The sequence below is a fragment of the Oenanthe melanoleuca genome, chromosome 4A (assembly GCF_029582105.1).
Source record: "Oenanthe melanoleuca isolate GR-GAL-2019-014 chromosome 4A, OMel1.0, whole genome shotgun sequence".
Lineage (NCBI taxonomy): Eukaryota > Metazoa > Chordata > Aves > Passeriformes > Muscicapidae > Oenanthe > Oenanthe melanoleuca.
The window spans coordinates 8568166-8592661 of record NC_079338.1 but is presented as its reverse complement, the minus strand read 5'-3'; the positions used below and the strand labels follow the sequence as shown (position 1 = coordinate 8592661).

Below are 24496 nucleotides of genomic sequence, written 5' to 3'. Positions count from 1 at the left end.
TTCCCCCCCCCCACCGCCCCCACCCGTGGCTGGTCCTAAGGCAGCAATTGCCTGCCTTTGTTGTGCACAACAAAACGACCAGTTAAGCATTTTTGCACAGTAAAAGCAGAACCGAGCAAAATCAACCCCACCACGTGCCAGTGCCAGGAACCTGCTGCTGTGTGTCAGAAGGGGTGACAGCCTTGGAGCTGAAATGGCCCCTATGTTCAAAGGTGTCTGGTGCGTGGGGGATGGGAGATGGCTGTGGCCATCATATCTCGGGGTTTGGCATTTGTGTGTTTGATCTGAGGTGAATAACTCCAAAACTTAAAGGTGAGCTCAATGACAATCCTTGCCTAGGTCTGCTCTGCCCTTTGCTGTTGTAGCTGCCGTGCCACCAGACCTGCATAGGCCTCCTGGAGGGACCAATGCTGCAATGTCTGCAACTGCTGGGAGCAGGGGCTGGTTTTTTCTCAAAGCAGCTGGTTTGGTTTTTCTCAACAAGGCAGAAGACAGGTTCTGCACAGTGAGGCAGACCCTGCAGGGAAGAGTGTCCAGTGGCTGTGAGGCAATGCCTGGGAATGGTGGATCCAGCCCAGGCTGGAATACAGAGCAGGGACAGGGAGCAGAGAACACACTAAGAGAGAATGGGCAGGGGGAAAGGGAAAAAGACAAAGCCACCAAGGTTTCTTTACAAGTTTTGAATTTCACATTATCACGTAGTAACCATTTTGCTAAATACAAGCATATTTTCAATCACATACAGACAGCTAAATACAGCATTATTTTCACATTTCGTTACAGTGCATAACAAAGCAAGGACAGTGTAAAGTACGCTTTTATTCTGGAGGTTCTGAGCAAGTTCAGTTTAACATGCAGATTTAATATGTGGTAGAAACCACAAAGTTAGCTTTTGCTTTTTTTTCCTCTTTTTTTCTCCTAGAGTATAAGAGCTCCTGACCTATAGCCTGTGAGAGGTATCACCTTCTGCCTTCTCAAAGTCTGTCGAAGTCAAAGCATTAAAACCAATTGTTAGAAAAGAATTCTTACTGTATCCAATAAGTTCTTCATCTTAGAAAAAACATTCCAAATTTTGTACAGCTGAATCTACATTTCCTATATCTTAATAAGCTGTCTAGAAAATGCAAGGAATTAGAAAAAGATGTAGATAATGATTTCTCTATCATTTAATATAACAATTTATTAACTCTAAGTAGTTAAGACCATGTACATTTTCTTCTGTACTGTTCCTCTTTAGAACACTTCTGTATTTAAATTGAAGATTTACTCTGAAGGCCTGAATGCACTTACTGGCTTAGGCTTTCTGGAATTTCTTCCTGGGAGAAGTAAAGGGGAATGTCCAAATCCCATTAAATAAAATATTGTCTGTCTCATGAAAAGTGATCTTTCCCCTCTGGCCAGGCTCTCGAATAGGGAATTATAGAATTTGACTATTGCTAAAATGCCTGATCCAACTCCTCACTGCCCCTCACATCACACTTCAGCTCAGCCCTTGGGGCTGCTGCTATCTTCATCCAGACACACCTAGTGTCCAGCTAGCCCCTGAAAAGCTGAAGCAGCTGTTTGGTGGACTTTCCATCCATGGAACAAAGAAACTGACCCTTTGGTACTGTGTGTCCCTACCTTTGTGAAATGCAACTGACTGAGCTGGTCTGAGCAAACCCCACACTCTGCCCTGACATCTGCCCAGTTCCTGGGGTGCTCCCTGCACCCACCTTTGCTCACCCAGAAACAGATTCTGTAAAGGGCATACTTTTCTTGTTTTTTTAATCTTCAGGGCACTCAACTCAACCACAGATGCCTGGCATTGACTGGCCTTTAGCACGAGGATACATTGACAGCCTACTCCAAGCAGTGACAAGCTCACCAAGAAGCACCAGACCAATGCCACTCCCCTTCCTGGCATTTGCTCCCTGTGCCCTCCCAGCAGGTGCAGTGCTGCTGCTCCCCTGCAGAGCCCAGGAACTGAAATTGTTCCTAGAACACCAAAACCAAAAGTGCTCAGGGCTTGGGTTGTTGGGTTGGGTTTGCTACAGGTTTGGGGTTTTCTACAGCTTCAATACAGAAACTGCACATTTTTTCTTAATATAGACCTGCCCATGTGCTGCTGCAAACTGTGAGAACGGGTTCAGAAGGAGAAACAGTCTGAACTCAACAGTAATCAAGACCTGTATTTCTGTAGATGGGGCAGATTAAAAAGCTGGAACAATTTTTTTTTTCTCTACTCAGAGGCCTAAAATAAATACTAGATGCTTCCTGTGGCTTTTTCCTAATCCCTTCCTCCTGCCCATTGCAGTTTGGTGTATAAAGCTTTCAAACAAAAGTAAAAAAGTCACTGTAGTTTTGTTTGTTCGCTTTCAATATGCTGAACTTTCCTAATTTGCTACAGGAGCACTGTCATCCCATTGCACTTCAAAAACTTGGGTTAGGATTTGGCAGAAGCAAAGCTTTTAAGTGGTGAATGGCATTCCCAGGAAACATCCACCTACGTACACCTTTTGTGACATGGCTGCCACCCCATGATGGCCAGCCTGAGATGGATCCTCTTTTGTCAGGAGGAAAACAAATTTTATTCTTGAGTGTATTTTGAGGCTTTCCTTTCCACCTGCTCAGACACTCCTGCTGTGTGTTCCACCTTCTCAGTGCCAGTTCTCTTCCACAGAGGTCAAGACAGAAAATTACACTTTAACAGCAGAAAGTACCAATGGAAGCTGTTGCTTTCAATGCTATTTAACTTCTTTAAGAGCAATTTACACCTTTTAGGATGTCTGATGCACCTGAGTTAAGCTTTTCAAGTTTCTTATTTTGTTGGTTTCTTTTTTCCCTCCCTCCTTTCCATTCCTTCTTGTGACCTGGCTGGTAAGGTCAGCACAGTGCTATTACTGAGACAGAAATGGTGTGTCCCACCTGGCTGCAACACCCCAGTCTTAAGACATAACACCTGAGGACATGGTTCTCTCTTTATGCTCTTGATCACTTAATTCTACTGGAAAGCCCTGAACTTGGGGTATTTTCAAGGTACTCACCCAGACAGTAAATGAGTAAAAATTACATTGAAAAATCTCTACTGCAGTAAGAGTTGCCACTTAGAGTCTTGATACAGCACAGCAAGAAAAACACTGTTAAGGAAGAAATAATTTAAATTTTAATTACCAATCAAATAACTACTGTTTTCCTCTTTAAATCCCACAAAATATTCTTTGCTATCGAACTAGGTTCAAGAACATAAGAAAGAAAACTTAGAAGTGTGCATACCATGTCAGTAAACTTCTCCTGTAGAACTGTCCGTATGAGGAAATGGTTTCTGTGCTGCCTTTAGACCTTCCTGGAAAGAAATAGCTGACACAAACCAAGATGTCCTCCTGCTTTCTCTCTGTCTGCCTGTTTGTCATATGCCTGAGTATCCATCCTGTGGCTTCAAAAGCCAGCAGGGAGCTATAGGTTTACTTAAAAGGTAACATGTACAGTAGCCTGGAATGTACCAACCATTCAGCTCTGTATACTCTCTCCTGTGTTGGGCAGCCCCTCATTTCTGCTTCCTGCGTCCTTACAACATCCACACGCATCCTCACTCATTCTCCTTCAGGTTTGTAGCCCCCAATTCTGAAAAGGTTATTTGGAACAGAACATTTCTTTCCAGGGTTTGTCCTGGTGTCCAAAACAATGTGGGAGGCTTTTCACAACGGGAGTGTTGCTCTCCCTTCTGTCACACTGAGTTCACTTAGTAAAGTACATTTGGTTAGTAGAGTTCATCACCACTCACCTCTCTAGAGGAGCTCAGCACAAGCACCGTCTATCTGATTTCACCACTTCTTCTGAAGAGTGCACTACATTTGGGACAAACCCACTCTTTACACCTTCCCATCCCTCCTGGATTGAAATGTCCCCCCTCTTCACCAGCTCGTATATATCACGAGTCAGATCAGTGAAGGCCTTCTCCACGTTAATGGCATCCCGAGCTGAGGTCTCAATGTACTTCATACCATAGGCAGCCGCCAGTTTTTCTGCCTCGTGCCTGGTCACTTGCCGCTGTGTGTCAAGGTCACACTTGTGACCTACCAGAACAAAGACGATCTGGTATGGCTGGACATGCACCTTGGTCTCCTCCAGCCACTCATGGACATTCTGGAAAGACCTGCGGTTTGTAATGTCAAAGAGGAGGAGTCCTCCAACCGAGTTCCTGTAGTAGGCTCTGGTGATGGACCTGCAAGCCAAGGAGCCACAAGAGTGTTAAGTTACAGCTATCTTAATATATGTTGTTTAAGAAAGCAGCATTACCACCACGCTGTCTACCCTGCAGAATTCTGGGCAAGAGAAGGCCATTCAGGCAATGTCTTAGGACTTTCTAGCTTGTGCTCTTTAGAACTTGTAATTTAAAAGGAAAATTTATTTTGCCTTCAAGATTTCTCACTTGGGTAACTGCCCCACTGACTTATTATGGCTCTCTTCAAAATCCCCACCACCACTTTTTACTCTCATGGATTTCTGTACGCCCCTGGCTGTTGAGTCCCACCCCCCCACCATGTCAGTTCTCTGGACACCTCATCCAACCCACTGGTTTAGAAGCACTGTGACAAATGAAAGGATTCAGCTGAAACCAACCCGTTCTCTGACAGCCACATCAAAGCAGGAGGTCAAAGATCTAGAAGGCTGACCATGGGGTTGTAGCTCCCCTCCATATATCTAGGGCCCTGGGATGGGGGCATCCACCCATCCATACATCTTCTTCCACTGCACAACTGGATTAAAGTGACATTGCAGTGACAGGACACTGTTACTGTTAGTGGCACTGGCAGGAGCAGCCCATCTGACCTCCCGAGAAACAGCACAATGATACAAGAGCCTCCAAGAAGAATCTGCGCTAACACTGGTCATGTTCCTGCCAAATACTGGTAACATTAAATAGTCACCAAAAAGACCCCAAAGCTGCAGGCTGGAAAATGGAGTACATCTCCCACAGCTCTTGCAAGCCAGGTCAGCCCAAGGCAGCCAGAAGCAGCACAAGAAATCAGCAAACACAGGGCAGTGGAGCAAAGCTGAGGCCATGAGGCTAAGCAGAGCTACAGTTCAGTGACTACTACACAAAGGAAAACCAAGAAGCTGATGAACGGTGGTGTTTCTGCAAGTCATGGATTCGCTCTAAATCCAGAAGCAATGATTGATTTCAGTCCCTGGAGGAATTCACAGTCAGGCCTGAACTCTCCTTGCTGGAGTAATATAAGCACTGCTACATTTTTACCTTAGGACAAGTCTTTTCTTGGCTATGCAAGACTGTTGTTAGGTGCAGTTTGGTCTTGTAGCCTGTGTAACTGTCAAGACTACCCCAAAAAAGGATGAACTAGATTTTTCAAGAACTGTTTTATCAACAAACATACAGTGATGGGTGAAAATTCACAGACAAAACTGAAGAAGCAGGGTAAAAAACATAGTTGGATAATTTCTCTTCAACTGTTTGGCTTAGGGACAACAGTCACTCTGCACATTTGGCACTGGGAATTAGATCTGCCTTTTGCTATCTGGCCAGCTGCAGATATTGGCACTTAGAATTCACCCCCACACTGTTACAGACATTTCTGCTTCTCCCTTGTGCTCTGTGCCATCAGCCCTGGCTCCTCCTGCCAGCAACAACAATGCCTCAGGTATTTCTGAAAGACATGATGGGGTCTAAGCTGAATGCTGCTTCAAGATAAAATAAGGTGAAGGTTTCAGTGCCTTTTCTTAAAGCCTTTTCCTCAACTCTTTCCCTCACTGATCTGCAGGAGGCAAAGCATATTGCCTTCATGCTGCACATCCCTCTCCAACTCCTTTCCAAGATTTCTACCTTCCCTCCTCTTGCCACACTCACACACTGACACAGAGCAGTACAGGGACTTGCACCTACTTTGACCAAATGTTAACATACAGGCAATGTCTCTGTCTGGGAACTGTCCCCTGCTCTGTATCCACGGTGGGGACTCCTGCACCCAGGGTCCATGCCTGTTTGTTTGAGTATTTCCTTCTCAGCTAAGGAAGAGCTACTGGCTGGAAAGAGACAGCTCTTCTGTAGGTGATGGGACACAGTTCCAGGGAGCGAGGGATGCACAGGCTTTTGCTTTTGCTAGAATTACACAACATCGCATTTCAGACAAGGAAGTAACAGTATTTGAGCAACAAGAGATGGGCAAAACCTGCTGGATGGAAAGAATTGGATCCTGCTCTTCAACAGCTCCAAAGCAGCCTCAGGCAGCATGTTTTGGGGCCTGGTCTGGCAAAACAGAGTGCCAACATGTTTAACTGTAAGCCTTGACTGCACAGAAATTGCTACTAATTTATGGAGAGTGAAACAGCTCACAACAGGGGGTCAGGAAGAGCAAAACTGTAACACAGCTGCTGCTCAGAGAAGGCCAAGGTGTTTTCAAAATAACTACAGTGGTTTGTCCTCGTGGGACGGCAGTTAAACTATGTGAAGCAGACTGGAAATAATCATATTGGAGAAAGGAGAGCTCATTCTTACAGATTTCCATCTTAAGAAATTCCCTGTGCTTGACAAATGACAAAAAAAGTTTCAGGTTTCTGGAGAGCACCTGCTCCATTGTGCTTCTTGCCTATGATAAATTCAAGGGGCTTTGGCTTATTCCAGTAACAGCTAATTCTTGTCTCTGGCTAAGAAACAAACCTTGTAGGAGGAACGCAAGAGTTGTCTTCATGGGGCACAATTTGTCACAGAACTTAGAGTGATTTGAAAGGGATAAACACAAACCAGATTTTGTCCTTGTGTTTTTGGGTTTTTTGGGGGTTTTTTTGGGGGGGGAGGGTTGTGTGTTTTTTGAGGTTTTTTTGTTGTTGTTGTTTGGTGGTTTGTAGGTTTTTTGGTTTGGTTTGGGTTTTTTTTCACATTTTAGAGTGCATTATAAAGACCCCTTTTTACAGTGGGAGTTCAAATCTGCACTTTGCCAAGGGCATTGCAAAATTGCACAATGAGGTTTTTTTTAATGTCACTGACCATTCCTGCCCCTTGCACTCTTCCTGCCTTTGCAGGCTGCTGCCCACCACAGCAGTGCAGCTGCCCTTGAGCTGAAGGTCACCTGCTCATCATGCTGACAACCCAAGTGCCTGGACAGGTCAGCACAAGCACCGAGGGCAAGCAGGGGCTCTGAACTTTCTAATGTTTAAAAGAAAGGAAATTGAAGCCATCCAACAGTTCTTGCTCTTCACAGCAACGGCAGGAACAGGGGATGTCACTCAGGTGACGTCTATAGAAAACTCAGGTTTTCTGTAGACCTCAGACAAACATCCAAAGCTGGAATCTGATGCAACTGCAAGCAAAAGCACCTCCTCTCTCAACAGATTAATGCACCAGCTCCTGGCCTGCAAGGCTTCAAGGTAGCAAAGAAAAAACTTTCAGTGGATAAGGACCAACTACTGCACATCCTGGGCCAGACACCCGTGCCACATATACAAGGGAAGGTGGTGAGAGGCGTGAGGGTAGAGGAGTTTTCAGCTACTGAATGAAACCAAAACATTCCTCAGGCAAGTCATTACAGGACAGAAGTAGAAGCTCTGTGATGCTACACAGAGATGTGGAACACAGGAAGTGATCCCAAAGAGAGCAGGATGGAAGAGTGTATTAGGGTTAAAGACAGATGAAAAATACAAGCAAACAGGAGGCCAGGAGCTGCGGGTATACTGACACTCCTTCAAAATGAGAGCTGTCTGAGCAGCAGGTCTGAGCCCCTCTTTGGCTGTGGCCACGCCTGCTCCAACCAGGGCTGCTGTTTTTCCCATACAGTCCTGTGGGAAACTTGGCACGGTCCCACATGCTTCCTTTACTTTACTTCATCGACTTGGTTACTGTTGCTTAAGCTCCCAAATTGTCTGTGCCCATGCAGCGCTCGGCGTGGCACTCTCCAGAAAGCACCTGTCATCCCTGCACAGCCACAGCCAAGGGTTTATCCCGACCTTTCTCTGTTCTACGGAAAGCTGAGCTCTGTTGTCGAAGCAGAGCACCAAAGCACATATTCCAGTGCGTTTCGTGAGTCTCAGCGTAAGTGTCCGTCTGTGAAACATCCTGGTCACTGCCTCCCCACCGGGGAGAAGCAAGCGCTTTCCCTGCCAGCTACATCCGCTGATGCACAGACACCTCCAGGCTGGTAAAACGCGGACTCAGCTCTGCCTCGGGCCTCGTACCCCTCCCCAGCGGCAGCGGGGCCGCTCCTCGACATCCACACCTGCACATCCTGCACATCTGCATTCGACCATTTGGGATGGCATCCCAGGGATATTGGGGGGGGGGGGGGGGGGGGGGGGGGATGGGCTACAGAAGGTGCCAATTTGACTTCTTTGTCTCATTTCCACACGCCTCACCCGGCCGCAGGTCCCCCGCCCAAGCCAGGGCCCGGCCCGCAGCCCCCGGCCTCGCGACGCGGGTCTCACCGGAACCGCTCCTGCCCGGCCGTGTCCCAGATCTGCAGCTTGATCCTCTTGCCAGGCTCGATCTCCACCAGCCTGGAGAAGAAATCCACGCCCACGGTGGGGTCGGAGATCTGGGCGAAGCGCCCCTCGGTGAAGCGGCGGATGAGGCAGGACTTGCCCACTGTGGAGTCGCCGATGACAATCAGGCGGAACTGGTACAGCCAGATCGCCTCCATCCTGCTGCCGCCGGCCCCTCAGTGCCCGCCCGCTGCCGCGCCGCCCATGCCCGGTCCGCGGGCCCTGGGGCGGCCGCGGCCGCGTCGCTCAGGCGGGGCCCATGGCGGGCGGCGCTGGCCCTGCGCGGCTGCCGCTCCCCGTCACCACCGGCGCATCCTGCCGAGCTCCCGCCGCCTCAGCGCAGCGCCGAACGCGGGGCCGGGGGGACGGCGGCGCTGCCGGCGCGGCCGCGGAGCCGCAGAACCGGCGCTGGAGCCCGGCCGCGAGTCGCGAGCCCGCTGCCGCGAGCCCGCGCTCGCCCCGCCGCTCCCAGCCGGAGCCGCAGCCGGAGCCGCTGCCGGAATGCGGGCTGCGGGCTGCCGGCGCGGCTGGCGCGGGTGCTGGTGATGCAATGGCGGCCGCGCGGTACCGCACTGCCGGGAGGAGCCGCCAGCCCCGGAACGCGGCGGTGCGGGAGCCGGGCGGGGCGGGGCGGGGCGGGACCGTGCGGGGCGGCCCGGGAGCCCGGGCCGAGGGGACCGGAGGCCGGAGGAATCCCCGGCACTGAAGAGATCCCCGGCGGCCGAGGGGAGCCCCGAGGCTGGGGAGGGGGGGAGCTCTGATAAGCCCATGGCCCGGGAAGAGTTCACCTTCCTCAGCGCTTCGCCAAGGGAAAGGGAGCGTCGAGCCGGGCGCGCAACACCTTCTCTCTGATTTAAACCCGAGACTCATTTCTGGAGAGATTCAGGCTCCTCACTACTGCATTGAGGCCTTCGTTCTCATTGAAATCTACCGGAGGAGCCAAGTGCTCCTGGCACTTCTGGAGAGCCTCCGCACTGCCCCAAGGTCACCTGCACCACACCAGCCTGTCTGGAAAGACACAATGGTAGCAGAAGACGTCTAACTCATGAAACCCAACAAATACACATGCTCACACATACATATGTGTCTCTATATATATACATATAGTGTATGTGTGTATATACGATATGTGTACAGTCTCAAAAATTAATAATTACAGACATCAAATACCCAGCAACTTAAATACCACAAGTCTTAAATCCATTTTCTCTCACTTTGCTTGAGTGGGTTTCAGGCTCCACAGGGTGAAGCGCAATGTTCAGGAGCCCAAGCGGCCGTGAACATCCAACAGCGCAAGCACAGACACCTCGGACTGCCAGTCCCAGTTTTGCCCAGCCTGTCCCAAACAGGGAGTGTCTCTGCCAGGGCAGCACACAGCCACTCTCCCCTGATTCCGTGGGATATGGCCGAGTTTGAGCACCTACTTTTAAATCTCTTGCCAGAGCAGAGTTTTGATCTCTGGAAGAGAAAATTGACATATATTTTATTTAAAAGAGTGAGTAAAATGCCTATATTCAGTCAGACACAGAAAGGAGGAATATTGACACTTTTGAAAATTTTATTCATATGTTGGTGTTTTTTTTTTTAAATAAAGATGCTCTCATTAAAAGCTTCTCCTTCACGACTACAATTGAAATAAATGCATTGAGAGTGGCTGTTATAATCATTAGGTCCTCAGAAAAAGGACATTTATATAGGCATGGGACAGCCACCTTGTAAATTGGACTAGGACATTAGAGAGACCACTTTGAGTCTTGAGGAATAAATGGCAAGGAAATTTTTCAATATTCTTTGAAATATAATCTATTTATTAAAAAATAACAACCCCAAAAGATCCTACTTTAACGTACCTCAGGACAGGAAAGAAAATTGATGAAGCAATCTACACAGCAACAGCAACAGCGCAACAGAAAAATATTAAACCTATAAATCCAAGTTAGTGGTACACTAACCAGTGACTCATTGCCAGTGAGGCTTTGTGGAGATCTGGTACACTTCACCAAATGGTTTCTGAGTATTCCATGCCCAGTAGTTGAAGCCCACAACCAGTTGTGGCTTCTCTTCACTGTTTTTCTCTCCTCCCCATATGCTTGCACACACAGTTGCCCTATTCCCTTTCTTCCACAGGTATGACCATGCTCAAGCAGGTATGGGGCACTCAGTAACATCCTGCAAGTCACCCACCAGCAGCATCTCCAGGAGTAGCTCAAGGCCCACTGACAGTGGACATTTCCTGGTGTGACAAGGAGCAGCTAGAGCACCTTGACTTGCAGGGCTGTGCAGAGCTGAGAAGACCATCAAGGTGCCCAGCAGATCCTGTCATAGCTAGAGGAATTCCTGAAGCATCAAGCACCTCTCTTCCCCAGCAAATCAACTTGCAGGACCCCATGATGCAGATAGTATGTACATCTTCTCTGAACACATGCATAAAGATGAACACCCACTGCATGACATTAATTAGCAGCAAGTGAGAAGGTAGGGGCAAATAAGAGCCTTTGTTCTGGTACCATTCTAGAAAATGGAAAATCTGTTCAGAAACAGTAACCCAGATTTGATGCAAAATTAGTTTTGTTGGCTGAGGACAGGACAGCAGGTGCTAGTGAGACACCATGAGAGTGTGTGCACTGATGGCCGCAGTGGGAGCAGCCCCCATGGGCTGATGGCAGCTCCAGACTGGGGACAACCCTTCAGCGCTCCTTCCCATGGCCCTGGGGGTGATTCCAGAGAAGCCCCTTTCCCCTCAGAGCCGATAGTGCTGGGGAGAGCTGCCTGAGAACCACCTGAGCACAGGTGAGGGCAGGGCTGATCTCAGAGCTTTCTCATCTGCTGGCAGCACCTCTGGGACTCCATAAGCAGGGTCCAATCCAGCAGCCAGCACCACGCTGGGAAGCCAAGGGGACTCTCGTGTAGGTAGTGCTAGCCTACACCCTATGCTGTGTACAGCCAAACATGGGTGACAGCCCTGCCCAAGGGCTTTCTGCACTCCTTGCACTAGGTGACAAACATCCACACATCAGCCACTGGAGCAAGTATTTCTTATTTAGTAAATTTATTTTAAGGCATAAAAGCTGAAACAAAATGAGGCAAAGGCTGGAGAACGACTCTGTGCTCTCTGGAGTCTCTATCCCAGAGGGATTACATTCACTCCCTTTTAGTGTTAGATGACGAAGCCCTAAGCAGATACTTGGGCTTTTTGCAAGTCCTGTTCCTCAGGGTGGTAGGTGGTGATTGCTGTGCATGCTCCAAGTGCAGGAACTCCACCTTAGGCCCAGCCCCAGCAGTCCCTATGGCTGGGGTGGGACGGTCTAGAGGCAGGCAACTTCTCTTGGACAGGAACTCTACTGAGAGAAACAAAACAGAGAAGGTACTGAGCCATGGTCAGCGATGTCTCAGAGCCAGACATCCTCCTGGACTTCAGCACTGCAATTCAAAGGTATTTCACAGAATCATGGAATGGTTTGGGTTGAAAGGGAGCCTCAGTTCCAAACCCCTGCCACCTTCCACTAGACCAGGTTGCTCAGAGGCCCATCCAACCTGGCCTTGGTTGGATTCCCTCTAAATAGTTTAGTGTTCAGTTGTAGCTTAGCTTTTCTCTCAAACCAGTGTCCTTTACAGCCTACAGCTGGAGACTGAAGACATCTCCAAGCTCAAAGCTGCACTACAAGGAGCAGAATGCATCAGCACTGCACACACCATGCAATTTTAATGCCCTTTCAGTTTCCAAGGATACAAAACACAATCAATCAGCCACAATCCCTCACTGCTGGTCTGGCTGCACAGGAGTTCTGTGAGGCAACCCATGTCTGTGCCCCAGCCTGGAATAGAGCAGTGATCACAACACACTGGTGAACTGGAGCACCCACATCCACATGCTGTCATCCCTGGCTGTTGCAGGTATCATATTCCAGCCACATGTACAATGGAGCTGCTCATTGTTGCAGAGATAAACTGCACTCAAGCAGAGCTCTGAATCCCTCCACAACCAAACAAGCCAGAGACCAGTCACTGAAAACAGTCACAGGCCACACACCAGGATGACAGGAGTGCTGAGAGCAGGCCTGGGAACAACATGGAGCAAACAATTTATTAGCTAGTTCTAAAAAGCATCGCTGTTAAATTAGGCCTGTCTAGATGTGACATGGAGACAGATTACACTTTTGACAGGGAAGTGATTGCACCCATGACCTATGGCTGGCTGTGTTGCAGTAAAACCCAGGACAGAGGGAAGGTATTAAGGCGAATTAGTGTTTATTATTTATACGATGCCGACTATTAGTCAGGGTGGTGCAGACAAGCATAAAGTCAAGGGCACCACACAGTGCTCTGGAACTGACAGCCCAGTTGACAGCAGGCACTGGGAGCATAATTTAGGACTTTGTGATGAGGTGACAGCCTTACAGCCTCTAGCAGCAGTAGCAGGAGGGGAGAGCAGGCAGGGCTGAGTGCCAGGAGGCACATGGTGTAGCTTCTGTTCCACCTTGGCTTTTGGCTGGCCTAAAGTGCCTTTTGGAGAGGTGGAGCTCTCTAGAAGATTGGCAGCCTCTGTCCCCAGGAAACTTGTCTGTTCTCCCTCCCCAAACAACCCCTGTCAGCAAAATATTTCTAGTGCACAAGGGAGTGAGCACTGCCCACCAAGGCAGTTCCAGCCATGCTGGCTTGGGCTCCAGGGGTGGCATCCTGCAGAACTATCACTGATTCTTCAGTGTGACACTGGAATCAAAACAAAAGCAGTAAAGCAGACACAGGATAAAGAGAGTCCTGGCTGAGAGATGCTGGCTGTTCCATTAATGGGCCCCCATCAATATAGGAGCCCATTACGTAAATGACTCTCTTACACTTGGTGCCCAGGCTCCTTCTGTACCCAGCTAAGAGAGGCAAGAACATCTTGAGAGCTATTTATCCCACTCAGCTTGATGGGAAGAGCTGTCCTCCACTACCTCCCTTGGCTGCAGAAGCACAAAGGGCCCAATACAGAGTAGCTGCCCAACTTCAGACAGCTTCATTTGCCCCATTCCCTGAGCAGAAGGCTCTGCCTCTTCATAAGGAGCTTAACAACAGCACAGACAGGGCTGCAAAACCAGCCAGGATCCATGACAGTGGGAGAATGTGAGAGAATGCGGAGAAACTTCAGAAATAACCAGAGAAGCCTTTTGAGTCAGTAGAAGTGCTCCAGGGCAGTGTTAGCATTTGCTTTGCAGGCAGAATGGACAGAGAAGATTAAACTTTCTTACAGTGTGATCCACTTGGGTGGATGTGTATGACGTGAGAATGAAATTGTCCCCACATCCCCGCAAGTGGCAGAGCCACCCTCTGGTGCTACTCAGCACCCATGACACAGCCTCTAGCCCCAAGAGCAGGCAAACACAAGCAAGTAAGCTGTGCTTTCTGAAGAGACATAAAACATTTGCAAAATGTTTCCTGGTAATAATAAACTAAACAGCAACTCCTTACCACGGGAAGGCTCACTCCAGATGCAGCTCCTAGTGTCTTATTTCAGATTATGATCACATTAAAATGGTCATGGGCTGGCTGACCGAAAAGGGGGCCTCCTATCAAGAGATCATTATATCTGCCTGCATCTGCTTGAATCCTAGCACAGATCCTCCACTGGGAATATTATGTCCTTGTAGCTGTTCTTCCCAGGAAGGGAACTGTTTCTGCTTAGAACAAATAGAAGCCATTACAATCAGGATAAATTAGTAATGGTGAGTGGGAGAGAGAGAGGAGGGAAGGGAAAGAGATTATTGTGATCTTTCTTGCTATAAAGTGGATGTCTGAGCTACTTATATTGCCAGAAAACAGCTCCCTGGCTTCCCCTCTGAGTCCAGAGTTCAGACTGCCTGCTTATAGCTCAAGAGTTACTTTGGTTTGTTAACAGCTACTATAATGGTATTATGGGTTGTTAGATGCATGGAGTCTGATTTCTGTTCCTGCTGGTAGTGTCTCAAGTTTAGCAGCTGCACAAGCTAGTCTGTAGAGAAAAGGCAAAATACGCTTGAAGTCATTCTGTTCAGCACCTTCTCATCACAAGCTGTTGAGGATTAACTGTGGGGGTCTTTAAGGTGCTGCAGTAGGTAAGATTTGTGGTTCTGAGGTATTGTACAGTTTCCATTTTGTAATATACAGGATGCCAAGTAATTCACTAAATCCTAACAGCAGTCCTGGAAAAAAAAAAAGGAAAATTGACCCACAGAAATGCCTTCATGCACAGGATTCCTTCCTTTCCTCCTAAAGCAACCTAAAGCAGGGATGGTTTAGCTACTTTGGGTCCACAACAGAGGCTGAATTACCACAGCCTAGAGACAAGTTCAACCATAACATGATTTTATAACATTTTAAAAAGCAAATATCTGCCTGCTTAAGCAAGCACGTATTTTAGGTCACTTACAGGGCAATGACTGTACATCAGTCCCTTTCCATCAGGAATATTTACTGGAGCCCTCAAGCATGAACCTGGTGAGACCAGCAAACATGGCATGCTCAGCCCCTGTTCCTGTTTGTGTTTTTCCACTCCTTCTAGGATGCTGCTGCCTGCTGACAGCTTCACCCTTCATTCACCCTTTACTATCTGAGATGAGGTGAATGGGAAATTAATGCAAAACAAAAAGGAGTTTGATTTGGGGCTGCCAGACTCCTGCAGAGCTCCTGAAGGAGACATATCCAGCTCTCCATCATTCCCATTGCTCTCTCAGAAGAAAGAGATGTTGCGTGACGACCTGATTCAAGCCCGGCACAGCGGCCCTAACCCCGGGCCACTCGGTCCATATGCTCCTGGACACCAACATGGTGGACAGCAAATGGCGTTTATTGAGGGGTCACAAGGGTCTTTATAGCTTGGGCAGTCAGTGTCACTTCCCTTTGCTCACGTCCGGCTGGGTGCAGCCAGGTCCGGAGCAAGGGTCTGACTGCGAGGGGGAGGGGGATCCTGACTGACCGTACAGCCCGATATCTTCCACATGCCTATCCCTAACTCTCCACAAAGAGATCTCATATAAACCATTTATAGTAACTGCTCCGTGGGTCTTCTGGAGATTTATGCTCAGTTTTTGCACTTTCAACCAACCAACCAACCAACCAACCAACCTGTTTAGAAGTGTGGGTGAAGGTGGCAAGCACCCCAAAAGTGAGAATGGCCACTCTGGAGTTGCCCACTGTTGGTCAAACCTCATTGCTTCAAATCAGCCATCTCCTGCTCAGGACAGGCCAGGAGATGGTCCTGCTGTCCCAAAACACTCTGAGTCCTCCTGTGGTCCCACTAACTTCACCCTGGCAGAGCTGCTCCTTCTGGCAAATCCACCATGTGTTGGGTTGATGTGGCCAGAAATGTGTATTCTATCACCATCTGTTGGAGCCGGGTGGGGTAGTGATTTCCTTATCTCTGTGGCACATACCATCTGCTAATTGTCCATCTTTTAGACAAGGTAAGGCAATCATCTTTATCTTTTCCACAAGCCATCCTCCCTCCAGGAAGATATCATCTGCTGCTGGTCCATTCAGTCCCACTGTATGACTGATAAAATGACATCATCCCATTGGAAGATGCTCTAGCCAGGGGGAGGAGCCAAGCCTTTCCCACTTAGATAAAATACTGAGATTTTGAACAGCAAGTTATCCGTCTTTCCACTGGATTTCAGAGGAAAGCTGGACCTTCTTCACATCATCCCTGGATCTTCAGAGGAAAACTGCACCCTTCTACAGGAGCACTGCTTCAGCTGAACCACATCTGCCACTGCAGGAGGATGCAGCCACTATTTAATGTCAGTCACCTGACAGGTTGCATTCTGACTCTGTCAGGGTTGGGATTCTTCTTTGTAATATTGTATTTCTATTTTAATTTTCCTAGTAAAGAATTGTTATTCCTATCTCCCATATCTTTGCCTGAGAGCCCCTTAATTTCAAAATTATAATAATAATTTGGAGGAAGGGAGTTTACATTCTCCATTTCAAAGAGAATCTTCTGCCTTTATTGGCAGACACCTGTCCTTCATACCAGGACACACCAGTACCAGGAACCTCCAAAAAATGGATCCCCTGGGAAGCAGTGGCTGCTCCTGGCTGACCTCATGGGAAGGGATTTCTGTTTCAAGGACTCTCCAGTGGTCAGTGGATCTTGTGCAGCAGCAATGCTGTTGGGAGCTCCAGGAATACATACCTTGCATATCTGTGCACTGATTTTGCATGGGCCTTCACAGTGAGCTTCCCAATTTCTGCTGACAACTTCTGTAACAGTGCTCAGAGAGGCATCTGTTTCCAGGCATCCCCTTTAGCATCTAAGGGGTGCAAAGTAAGGTGGAAAATAAAAAGGATTGAGCCATGAAAAATCTTCAGGTACAAACCAGACAGCTAAAACAAATAATCAAACCTCATGCTGAATACACTCATGCTTAGTTATCAGGATCAGAAATCCATTTATTCAATTTTTGATACACCAGTCTATTTGATACATTTTTGACTTAACAAGCCTGAAAAAATGCAGCCTTTTTAAATTTCAACAGATCACATTATTAGAAGGGTTTATTTAGCCAGCATTTTTTTATCTCCAAATCTCTACAGTACTTCAATTTTTCCCCTGCCTTGGAGAAGGATAAAGCTAGGCAAATATTTAGCAATGGATAATTAATTCAGCCACTTCTTTCCATCTCTGCTGAAACACTCATTCAGGATTCAAAAATTCTTTATTTCTCTTCTTTAGTTAGCTTCTAAATTATTTTCAATAGTTTCTGATACCTGTCATATGAATAATTTTGAATGGCCATAGGTCACACATTATATTTGCCAGATGAAGCAGAAATACGTTCTACAATTTTGCTTTTTCTCCATTTTTTTTAATCCTGGAAGACTTCCAAGAAAAAGTTATATAAATCAGACATAACCTGGAAGAAAGCACATTGACTCAGAAATGCAGAAGCCTCATGCCAGGTCTACTCTAGATGCTGACCTTTGTGTTTGATATTAAAAGGATGGTGCCCAAGGGTCCCAGGCTTTCAGCCAGTATTCCCTGGGTCCACTCAGACTCTGGGGTCACTTCTGTGTCCAGCAAGAGCCCAGGGGTTACAGTCAGCTCCCACTCTAGTGCTGGCACCAGCACTTTCATTTGCAGGGAAACGAGAGACACAAACCACATTCACTGGCAGCACAAAGTTTTACCTTTTAATGTAGCTTTGCTTGACCCATCCTACAACTAACTAGTAAATACAGTTAAAACTTTCCATCTGTTTTTTTGTTTTTTTTTTTTTTTTTCCTGTTACTGCCCCACTCTTGTTGCCATCAGCACACACCTACAGACCAGAGTTTCTATTAGGTTCAGCATTCACATCATAAACCACATGCAAACCGGCCATTAGCCGTATACCCACAAGATCCTCCACTTCTCCAGAGGACACTGGCAACAAATGTGCCTTAAACCATTTTATGATAAAGTGCTTTCTGCGCAGTAAGTGAAACAGAGCATAGAAAATTTTACTGCATCATAATCAGCTATGTGACAAAAGTGTGGGTGGTTTGGCAGTATAATCTTTTACTTTGATAAACTACTAAATGCCAAAGAAAGCTTCTTAAGTTAATCAGGGCTTAATTTAAATAAACAAGCCAGCAGAAGATTAACAAAAAATCCTCAATGGAATCTGTATACAAAAATAGTCTTACAAAGTCCCGTGCCAAGTTCATAAAAGTAACTCTGCTGGGATGAACTGGCCCACTTTTTCTCTTTTTTTAAAATTTTTTCCCTTATTGGCACCACCAGTGAAAAATATGTTAATTTTTCTGAAAGACCAACACAACCATTTCCAGCTCCATTGATGCAAACAGTACTTTTGGCAACATTGTACTAATGTACTAATGCTGCATGAGGAGGAGAAGGCGGGTTAACTCTGCTTTCATGATGGAGAGGAATCAGCCGAACACAACAGGAAAAGATCTGGATCTGAGACAGAGCACCTGGCATTACCAACCACTTCCCCTGCCACCAGAAGGTCTTCCCTCAGGAACATCCCTATCCGCAAGGATAGGGAAGCACCCAGGAGCAAAGTAGCAGTCCCGTGGGTAACTTCACTGCAACAAGCTACCACCCACCCCTGGGATCAGGGCTCCTCACAGTACGTAAGTTATACATATGCCTAAATATTCACAAGTTCAGCACCTAAGGTAAAGATAATATTTTTTAAAACACTCGACTTAGGCCCAGTATTGGTATTTTATCCCACATAGATAATAAATAACTGTAGGATCTGGGGTTATAATCGTTAAAGTGGTTAAGGCTTTTGCTCACCAGAAGGCCCTGTGGGAAAGGCACAGCCCCAGGCCGCACGGTTGGAAGTCGCTGAGGGGTGAGCAGCGGTTATGAGTGAGGAGAGTCAGCGACAGCTGCAAGTGAGATTGTGATTGGCTGGAGGAGCGCAGGGACCGTGTATGAGCGGGAAGCTGATTGGGTGGGAGGACGTGCGGACAGCAGCACGGCAGCTGAGCCAGCCAATGGGTGCCCTCCCTCTGTAGAGCTCTGTTAGGCCTCAGTTTGGTTTCAGTTATGTCAGGTGGAGATTAAAGGTATGAATTTCTATGATAAAGCGATCTCCTTCGGATGCATAAGGGAGTCTCTTGTCACTTTGTTCCCATTTGCTACAAATGATCAAATCTTGGTAAACAAAACATGTCAGGCTGGATCTCTACAAAGTATTTTGGGGCTGACGTTATGGATGCTTGCCCCTTCATTAGACAGTCATTGCTTAATTCTCTATGCTCTATGGACTTTCTCCTAGTGCTTTTATTTCTGCGTCTGGTGCATTTCCAAGTATTGTCTTTTTCTAACTGCAATACCACTTTAATTCTTTGTTTTTTCCCATGAAAGCTGCTGATTATCTCCCAAATGTTTCCATTTAAAGAAAAAGTCTTGCTACTCTTAAGTGTACATTTTTCCTTTAATTTATTTATAACCATCTTTTCTAAGCTGAAAAATCAGAATAGGCTTGAGTTAAATAAAATCAATCCATTAAAGAAGAATATCAAAATAATCAGAGAGCCAAAATCTAAAGAGGGATAGTTATAAAAATTTCTTCATGACGTTTCACTTGTCCTGTGGCAAAAATGCTTCATTTTGGCACAACAAAATTTAACACCTCTTTTGCATGATAAAAATAGGTACAAGACGACCAACTGATGACTACAGAAAAACATTCTATTTAATCACAATATGTACACCCAAAATAAAAATTACAAAGCTGCAATTCAAAATGCATTCACAACACCACTCCTCCATGGTCAATGTGCCAGATGCAAAGTTTTTTGCAAGCTACTGGCAAAAGGGAAATTCCAGCTGCAGACAACTCACTAACAGGCATCAGGTGAAAGGAAGACTAGAGGGGTGGCAGGAGATGCAGAGGCAGGACACCCCAAGGAAGTAGTTCTGCACTCTCTTCACATTTGCTCACTCCCTACTTACCTCTCCCACCAGCTCCCAGTATCTCCTGCGTTCCAGTGTGGTTTTGACCTTTCATCCCCAACCCCTGATGCCAGGCTAACATGAGACTGTCTCCTACTTCATTAGTTCATATTGAAATGTTTTGCACATAAAGCATTGCAAAGGTATGCTTAGGCCTGTTAGCAATGTAACAATATTTTGCATTTGGGCAAACATTTTAGTTTGCACTCACTCTCCTTTCACAAAGAAACTTGCCTGAGGGCACTGAGGAAGTCTCTGGGAAAGCCAGGGAAACAGCCCCTGCTTGCAAAATCCCACTATCTCTAAGAGCATCCCTGCACTCTTTCAGATTAAAAAAATAAGAAATTATCATTTCAAATTCCTCATTGCCATCCTCCTCAGGTTTCTCCATTTTCTGCTGCAAATAGTCCTCTCTTTCTTTAGATTCACCTTGGAACTCAATTTTCCTCATGTTAAAGAGGTGATATCACTGGTGACAAATGCAAAGCTCCCATTCTCAAACTGTGCTGGTGACTTGGAGCAATTGTACACTAAGTACAAAGCATACCCCTTGCAGGGAATATGAATAATACCATGCTGCTGCTTCAGTACAACTACATCTCTGCACAGAAGAATGGCACAAGAAATGGTAAAAAAAAAAAAAAGTATCTGTATCTCCTTTTCCTTCTGCCAACGTTCCCAGAGCTTAGTGGGATTCAAATATCCTGAATACATAAATGATTAAGCAAAAAGGCAAATTAAGTTTCTTCTTAGTCAAGATCACGTGTAGCATCAGTTTGGCATCTTCCATGTCCTCTGTGAGTGGATCAGTATTTAACATTGACACCTCCAAGGTGATATCCATTAATTGCCTTATTACCCTGACACTTGCAGCCTATCTCTTTGGTCTCTTTCTCTCTGGCACAGGAAGTTTCCTAATTCTAATGAACACATTGGGCATTTCTATGGTTCTATGGCACCAACAATGGGTTATTTCAATTTTTTCCCCCCTGTCAGTGAGCGCAGTGGCAGCAATCCCTCGATCCATTCATTGGCAGCCAACATCATCTCCTGCCAAAACGCCACCTCCTCCTGTGTGGAGTCCATCCAGTCCACAGAGATGCCATAGCTCAAACCTGAAAAGAATGAGAAAACTTTGGGAGCTACACAAACAAGTTCCCACTCCATGCAAAAATACTCAGTGGGATGTAACTGCTGCAGACAATGTCTTAACATAAAAGCTGCTGACTCCCCTTCAGCAAGCTGCACCGAGTACTCCTGTTTTCTTGTAATTGTCCATTCTATATCAGAGTTCAGAATGAAGTCACTGCAAAAGCCATAAAATGCAAGAGCCCTAAACACAACCTACCAAGGAAAGCAATATTGGACTCCAGCCCTTTCTGCATCTTTTTGAATGGTAAAGAAGGTCTTAAAGGCTTGTTTTTTCCCTTAAAAGATTTTATTGTGGATAAGGTGGAGGATTAATCAAAATTCTCGTTTCATTTTGATAGGAATCAAACATACCAAAGCAGAAAAGTGTGTACATCAATTCCAATTCAATCAAATTTTTAGGTGCCAAGTACTTGTTCATGAGTGAGAAGTCTAAATTTAGATCACAGCTAATCTTGGGTTTGGTATTTTTATGCCTTATTCTTGTTGCCCCTTCCCTCTGGAGAGTTCATAACCCGCATGGTGACATTAGGGGTGGAAAACAGAGAACGTACAGGCAAATCCAATAGCCACAGTGCACCTGAAAAGCAGACCTTCCACCTATTGTGAGCCTTGTCCCCCAAGGAACACTTATCCTTGACTGCAACATTGTGAAATCTCTCAGAGAGCACTTCAAGTCACCAGATGGTGCTGTCCTGTGTGACATGCCAGTCAATCCCTGAGCACTCTTCCCTAGGAGGAGCACCAATATAATATAATGTTGGTTTGTCATGCAGCCTGTTTTCCTGTAACAGCAGGGAAATTCTCTGAGGCACCCAAGGAGATTCTTGAGTTTTGCCAGACCTCAGATCTGATGCTGGCAGAAAATATGGGAACAGAGGGCTGTTGCCCAAGGCCCCCTCTATCCAAGACATAGTGGAGGTACCAGTTACTGAGACACTCCATCCCCGGTTTCTCTCCAATAGGAAAATAGTCTGTAACTTCCCACTTCACCTTGTGGCTCAGCACTATGGTAATTGAGTTAATATAAAGGAAAATACTCACCTGTCCCAAGGCCCAGCCTGATTCCTCCAAGAAAATGGTTGGTAAGCTTTTCATGATCCCACACAGTGAGTTCAACACAGGCATCTTTCAGATCTTCCGTATGAAAGCCATCATACACAATGGTATGATTGAAAACAGGGTTTGTGTCTCTCTTTATGACTCGGGTCTTTTGGTAGCTCTTCTTACTGGTGTCTGGAAGCACGTAGCTTTGAGAGGAGAAAACACACAGCATGAAGCACTGAACATTGACCAAGAGCTTTATCACAGCAAGGATTTTCCTAGTTTGGCCACAGGTGAATAACAAGGGCAATTCTCCCCTACAGTTCTCCTACTGCAACACAAAGGCTTTCCAGTATGCAGGCACAGCTTGGTGAACCTGAGAACAGAGTAGGAAACATAGCCCTTTGTAGGGGCAAAGAGCAGGAGCAGCACTGTGCTCATGCACTCACCACTTCACAAAGGAGTCAACTCCAGATGGACGCAACTGCAGCAGGTCCTTGACATCTTTGACCCAAATGTGAACTTCGCCAGAGGGAGGATTCTTGGGACCTGCCATTTATGAGAAGAGAAAAGCCAGTCATAGCTCCCAGAATGGCAGGCCTTCTCTCCAGGGACCCATGGGACCCACATGGTCCCTGTGAGCTCACTGCCCCTCTATATTGGTTTTGTACATTGATTGTACATTGGTTTTGGGAGCTGACAACCTGCTAAACCACTTAGAAAGTTGAACACGCTTCTGTGAACAGACAATGAACAAACCCCAGGAAATATTCTTCTTTCTTCCACCTGCATACAGGTAACAGGATGGCTGGGCAGGAGCTGCTGCAGGGCCAGGCCAGGCCCGCGCAGCCCATGGGCCTGGGTGAGGGGGAGGCCGAGCCAGGCCCTGCTTCTGCTGCAGTGCTGGCAGGACCGGGGTCCACTTCCCCCCAGGACAGCCAGACTGGGCCTGCAGCATGGCTGAAATGCTGCCACTGCTAACATTTAGCCAACATTAAGCCCTGCTGTGCCACCAGCCCGGACCAAGCCCAGGGTCTGCTGGGCCCCAGAAGCAGCTCCAGGCAGTGCCAGGCCCGCTCTGCTGTAGCCCACGTGGCCCAGCAGGGGCCGGGTTGGGCCCCCCTGCAATTTAATGCAGCAAAAGCCAGAAGATGTTCATGCCAGAGCAACCACAACCATTTCTTGCTATCCTGGTCCAGCCCCCAGCGCGGCCACCAAAAACTCTCCACCATAAACAGCTCTGGGCCGCCACCTGACAGGGATCACATGAGCATCTACAGGCCTCAGGCTAGATATTAACTCTTTCACTGCACAGATGAAACCTGCAAACATCCATTCTCTCTCTTGAGTGAAAGAAAAGGACAGAGATGAAGACATGCACAGAAACAGCTTGGAGACATTGAGGTCAGACAAGAAGGAAGAGTCAGGTCCCTGATGGAAGGAGATGGGGAGATGTCTTGGAAATTCTCTTGTAAGCTATGGAGAAGACATGATGGATATATTAGACTCTTTTTTCCCTGTAACTCATGAAAATGCATTTTGGGGGGATGAAGTGTTCTAACTACAGTTACGAGCAGAAGCACCAGTGCTGAAGTTAGCAGATGTTGAAGTAGCTGTGATCCCACGAGAAGTTTGAACAGAGGGAGAGAGGAGTGATGAAGACCCTTTGCTCCCAGCGAAGAAGACCTCTGTTCCAGAGCTGAAGATGATCTTAGAGTTAGATGAACAGAATTTGCACTTTTGAAGAGTTTCATCCTTAAAAATGGTACCCCATAAGTTGGCATGGTCATTGAAAACAGTTGTGAGGAAAACTATGAGTCATGGAAAGGGATTTCCATTCTCCCAGGTGGCTGATTCACTGAGACACTGAAGCAATGAAAGAAATGTTTCTTGTGGCTAAGTCTCCATAGACTGAAGAGAGAGACTCTCCTCCCTAAGTAAATTGGAGAAAGACTATTTTAGAGATAGTAAACTGGCTGATTTGTTTCTGAACGTTGTCAGTGTGAAAGAAAAGAGAGTATAGGAGGAGGAGAGTTGTTCTGAAGGTTTTATTCTGATACTTATTTTTTTTCTTTTAGGTTTTGTTAATAAAATTTTTCTTTATACCCTTTAAAGTTTGACTCGTCTCTTAACCCTATCTCACATCAATAAATGAGTAAATAATTCTATTGGGGGCAGTGGCAATTTGGCCAGCACTAAATCCACCACATAAATTGGTGCATTGGCCAGGAAATCTCAAACTGGCGAATCAAAACCACTACACTCTCTCTGGGGATCTCAGCCCTTCAGCCAGCTCTGTCACTCCTGCAGCTGCAGAGGCTCCTGACATAACCTGCCAGTGCTGTATCAGACAGGAAAAGAGAAGGAACTCCTGAGCCAAACCAACCTTGTCCCTGCCCC

The 24496-nt window shown here is 46.7% G+C and overlaps 2 protein-coding genes across 3 annotated transcripts in view; both read right to left on the bottom strand.

Annotated features, from left to right (window-relative positions):
* Positions 1-664: 664 nt before the first annotated feature.
* Positions 665-9039, bottom strand: RAB39B (RAB39B, member RAS oncogene family). Its single transcript, XM_056491644.1, has 2 exons — positions 8413-9039; positions 665-4204 (listed from the first exon to the last, which is right to left on the bottom strand). The coding sequence occupies exons 1-2, from the start codon at positions 8625-8627 to the stop codon at positions 3778-3780; spliced, it is 642 nt and encodes a 213-aa protein (XP_056347619.1). The 5' UTR covers positions 8628-9039; the 3' UTR covers positions 665-3777.
* Positions 9040-19363: 10324 nt separating this feature from the next.
* LOC130253232 (synaptotagmin-like protein 2) overlaps positions 19364-24496 on the bottom strand; it is a 37680-nt gene continuing 32547 nt past the window's right edge. For both annotated transcript variants that reach the window (XM_056491642.1, XM_056491643.1), the window contains 3 exons: positions 22546-22645; positions 22097-22302; positions 19364-21018 (listed from right to left, as the gene is read on the bottom strand). In XM_056491642.1, coding sequence (XP_056347617.1) covers positions 20873-21018; positions 22097-22302; positions 22546-22645 — 452 coding nt within the window. In that variant the 3' untranslated portion in view covers positions 19364-20872. The remainder of the gene's footprint in view (positions 21019-22096; positions 22303-22545; positions 22646-24496) is intronic.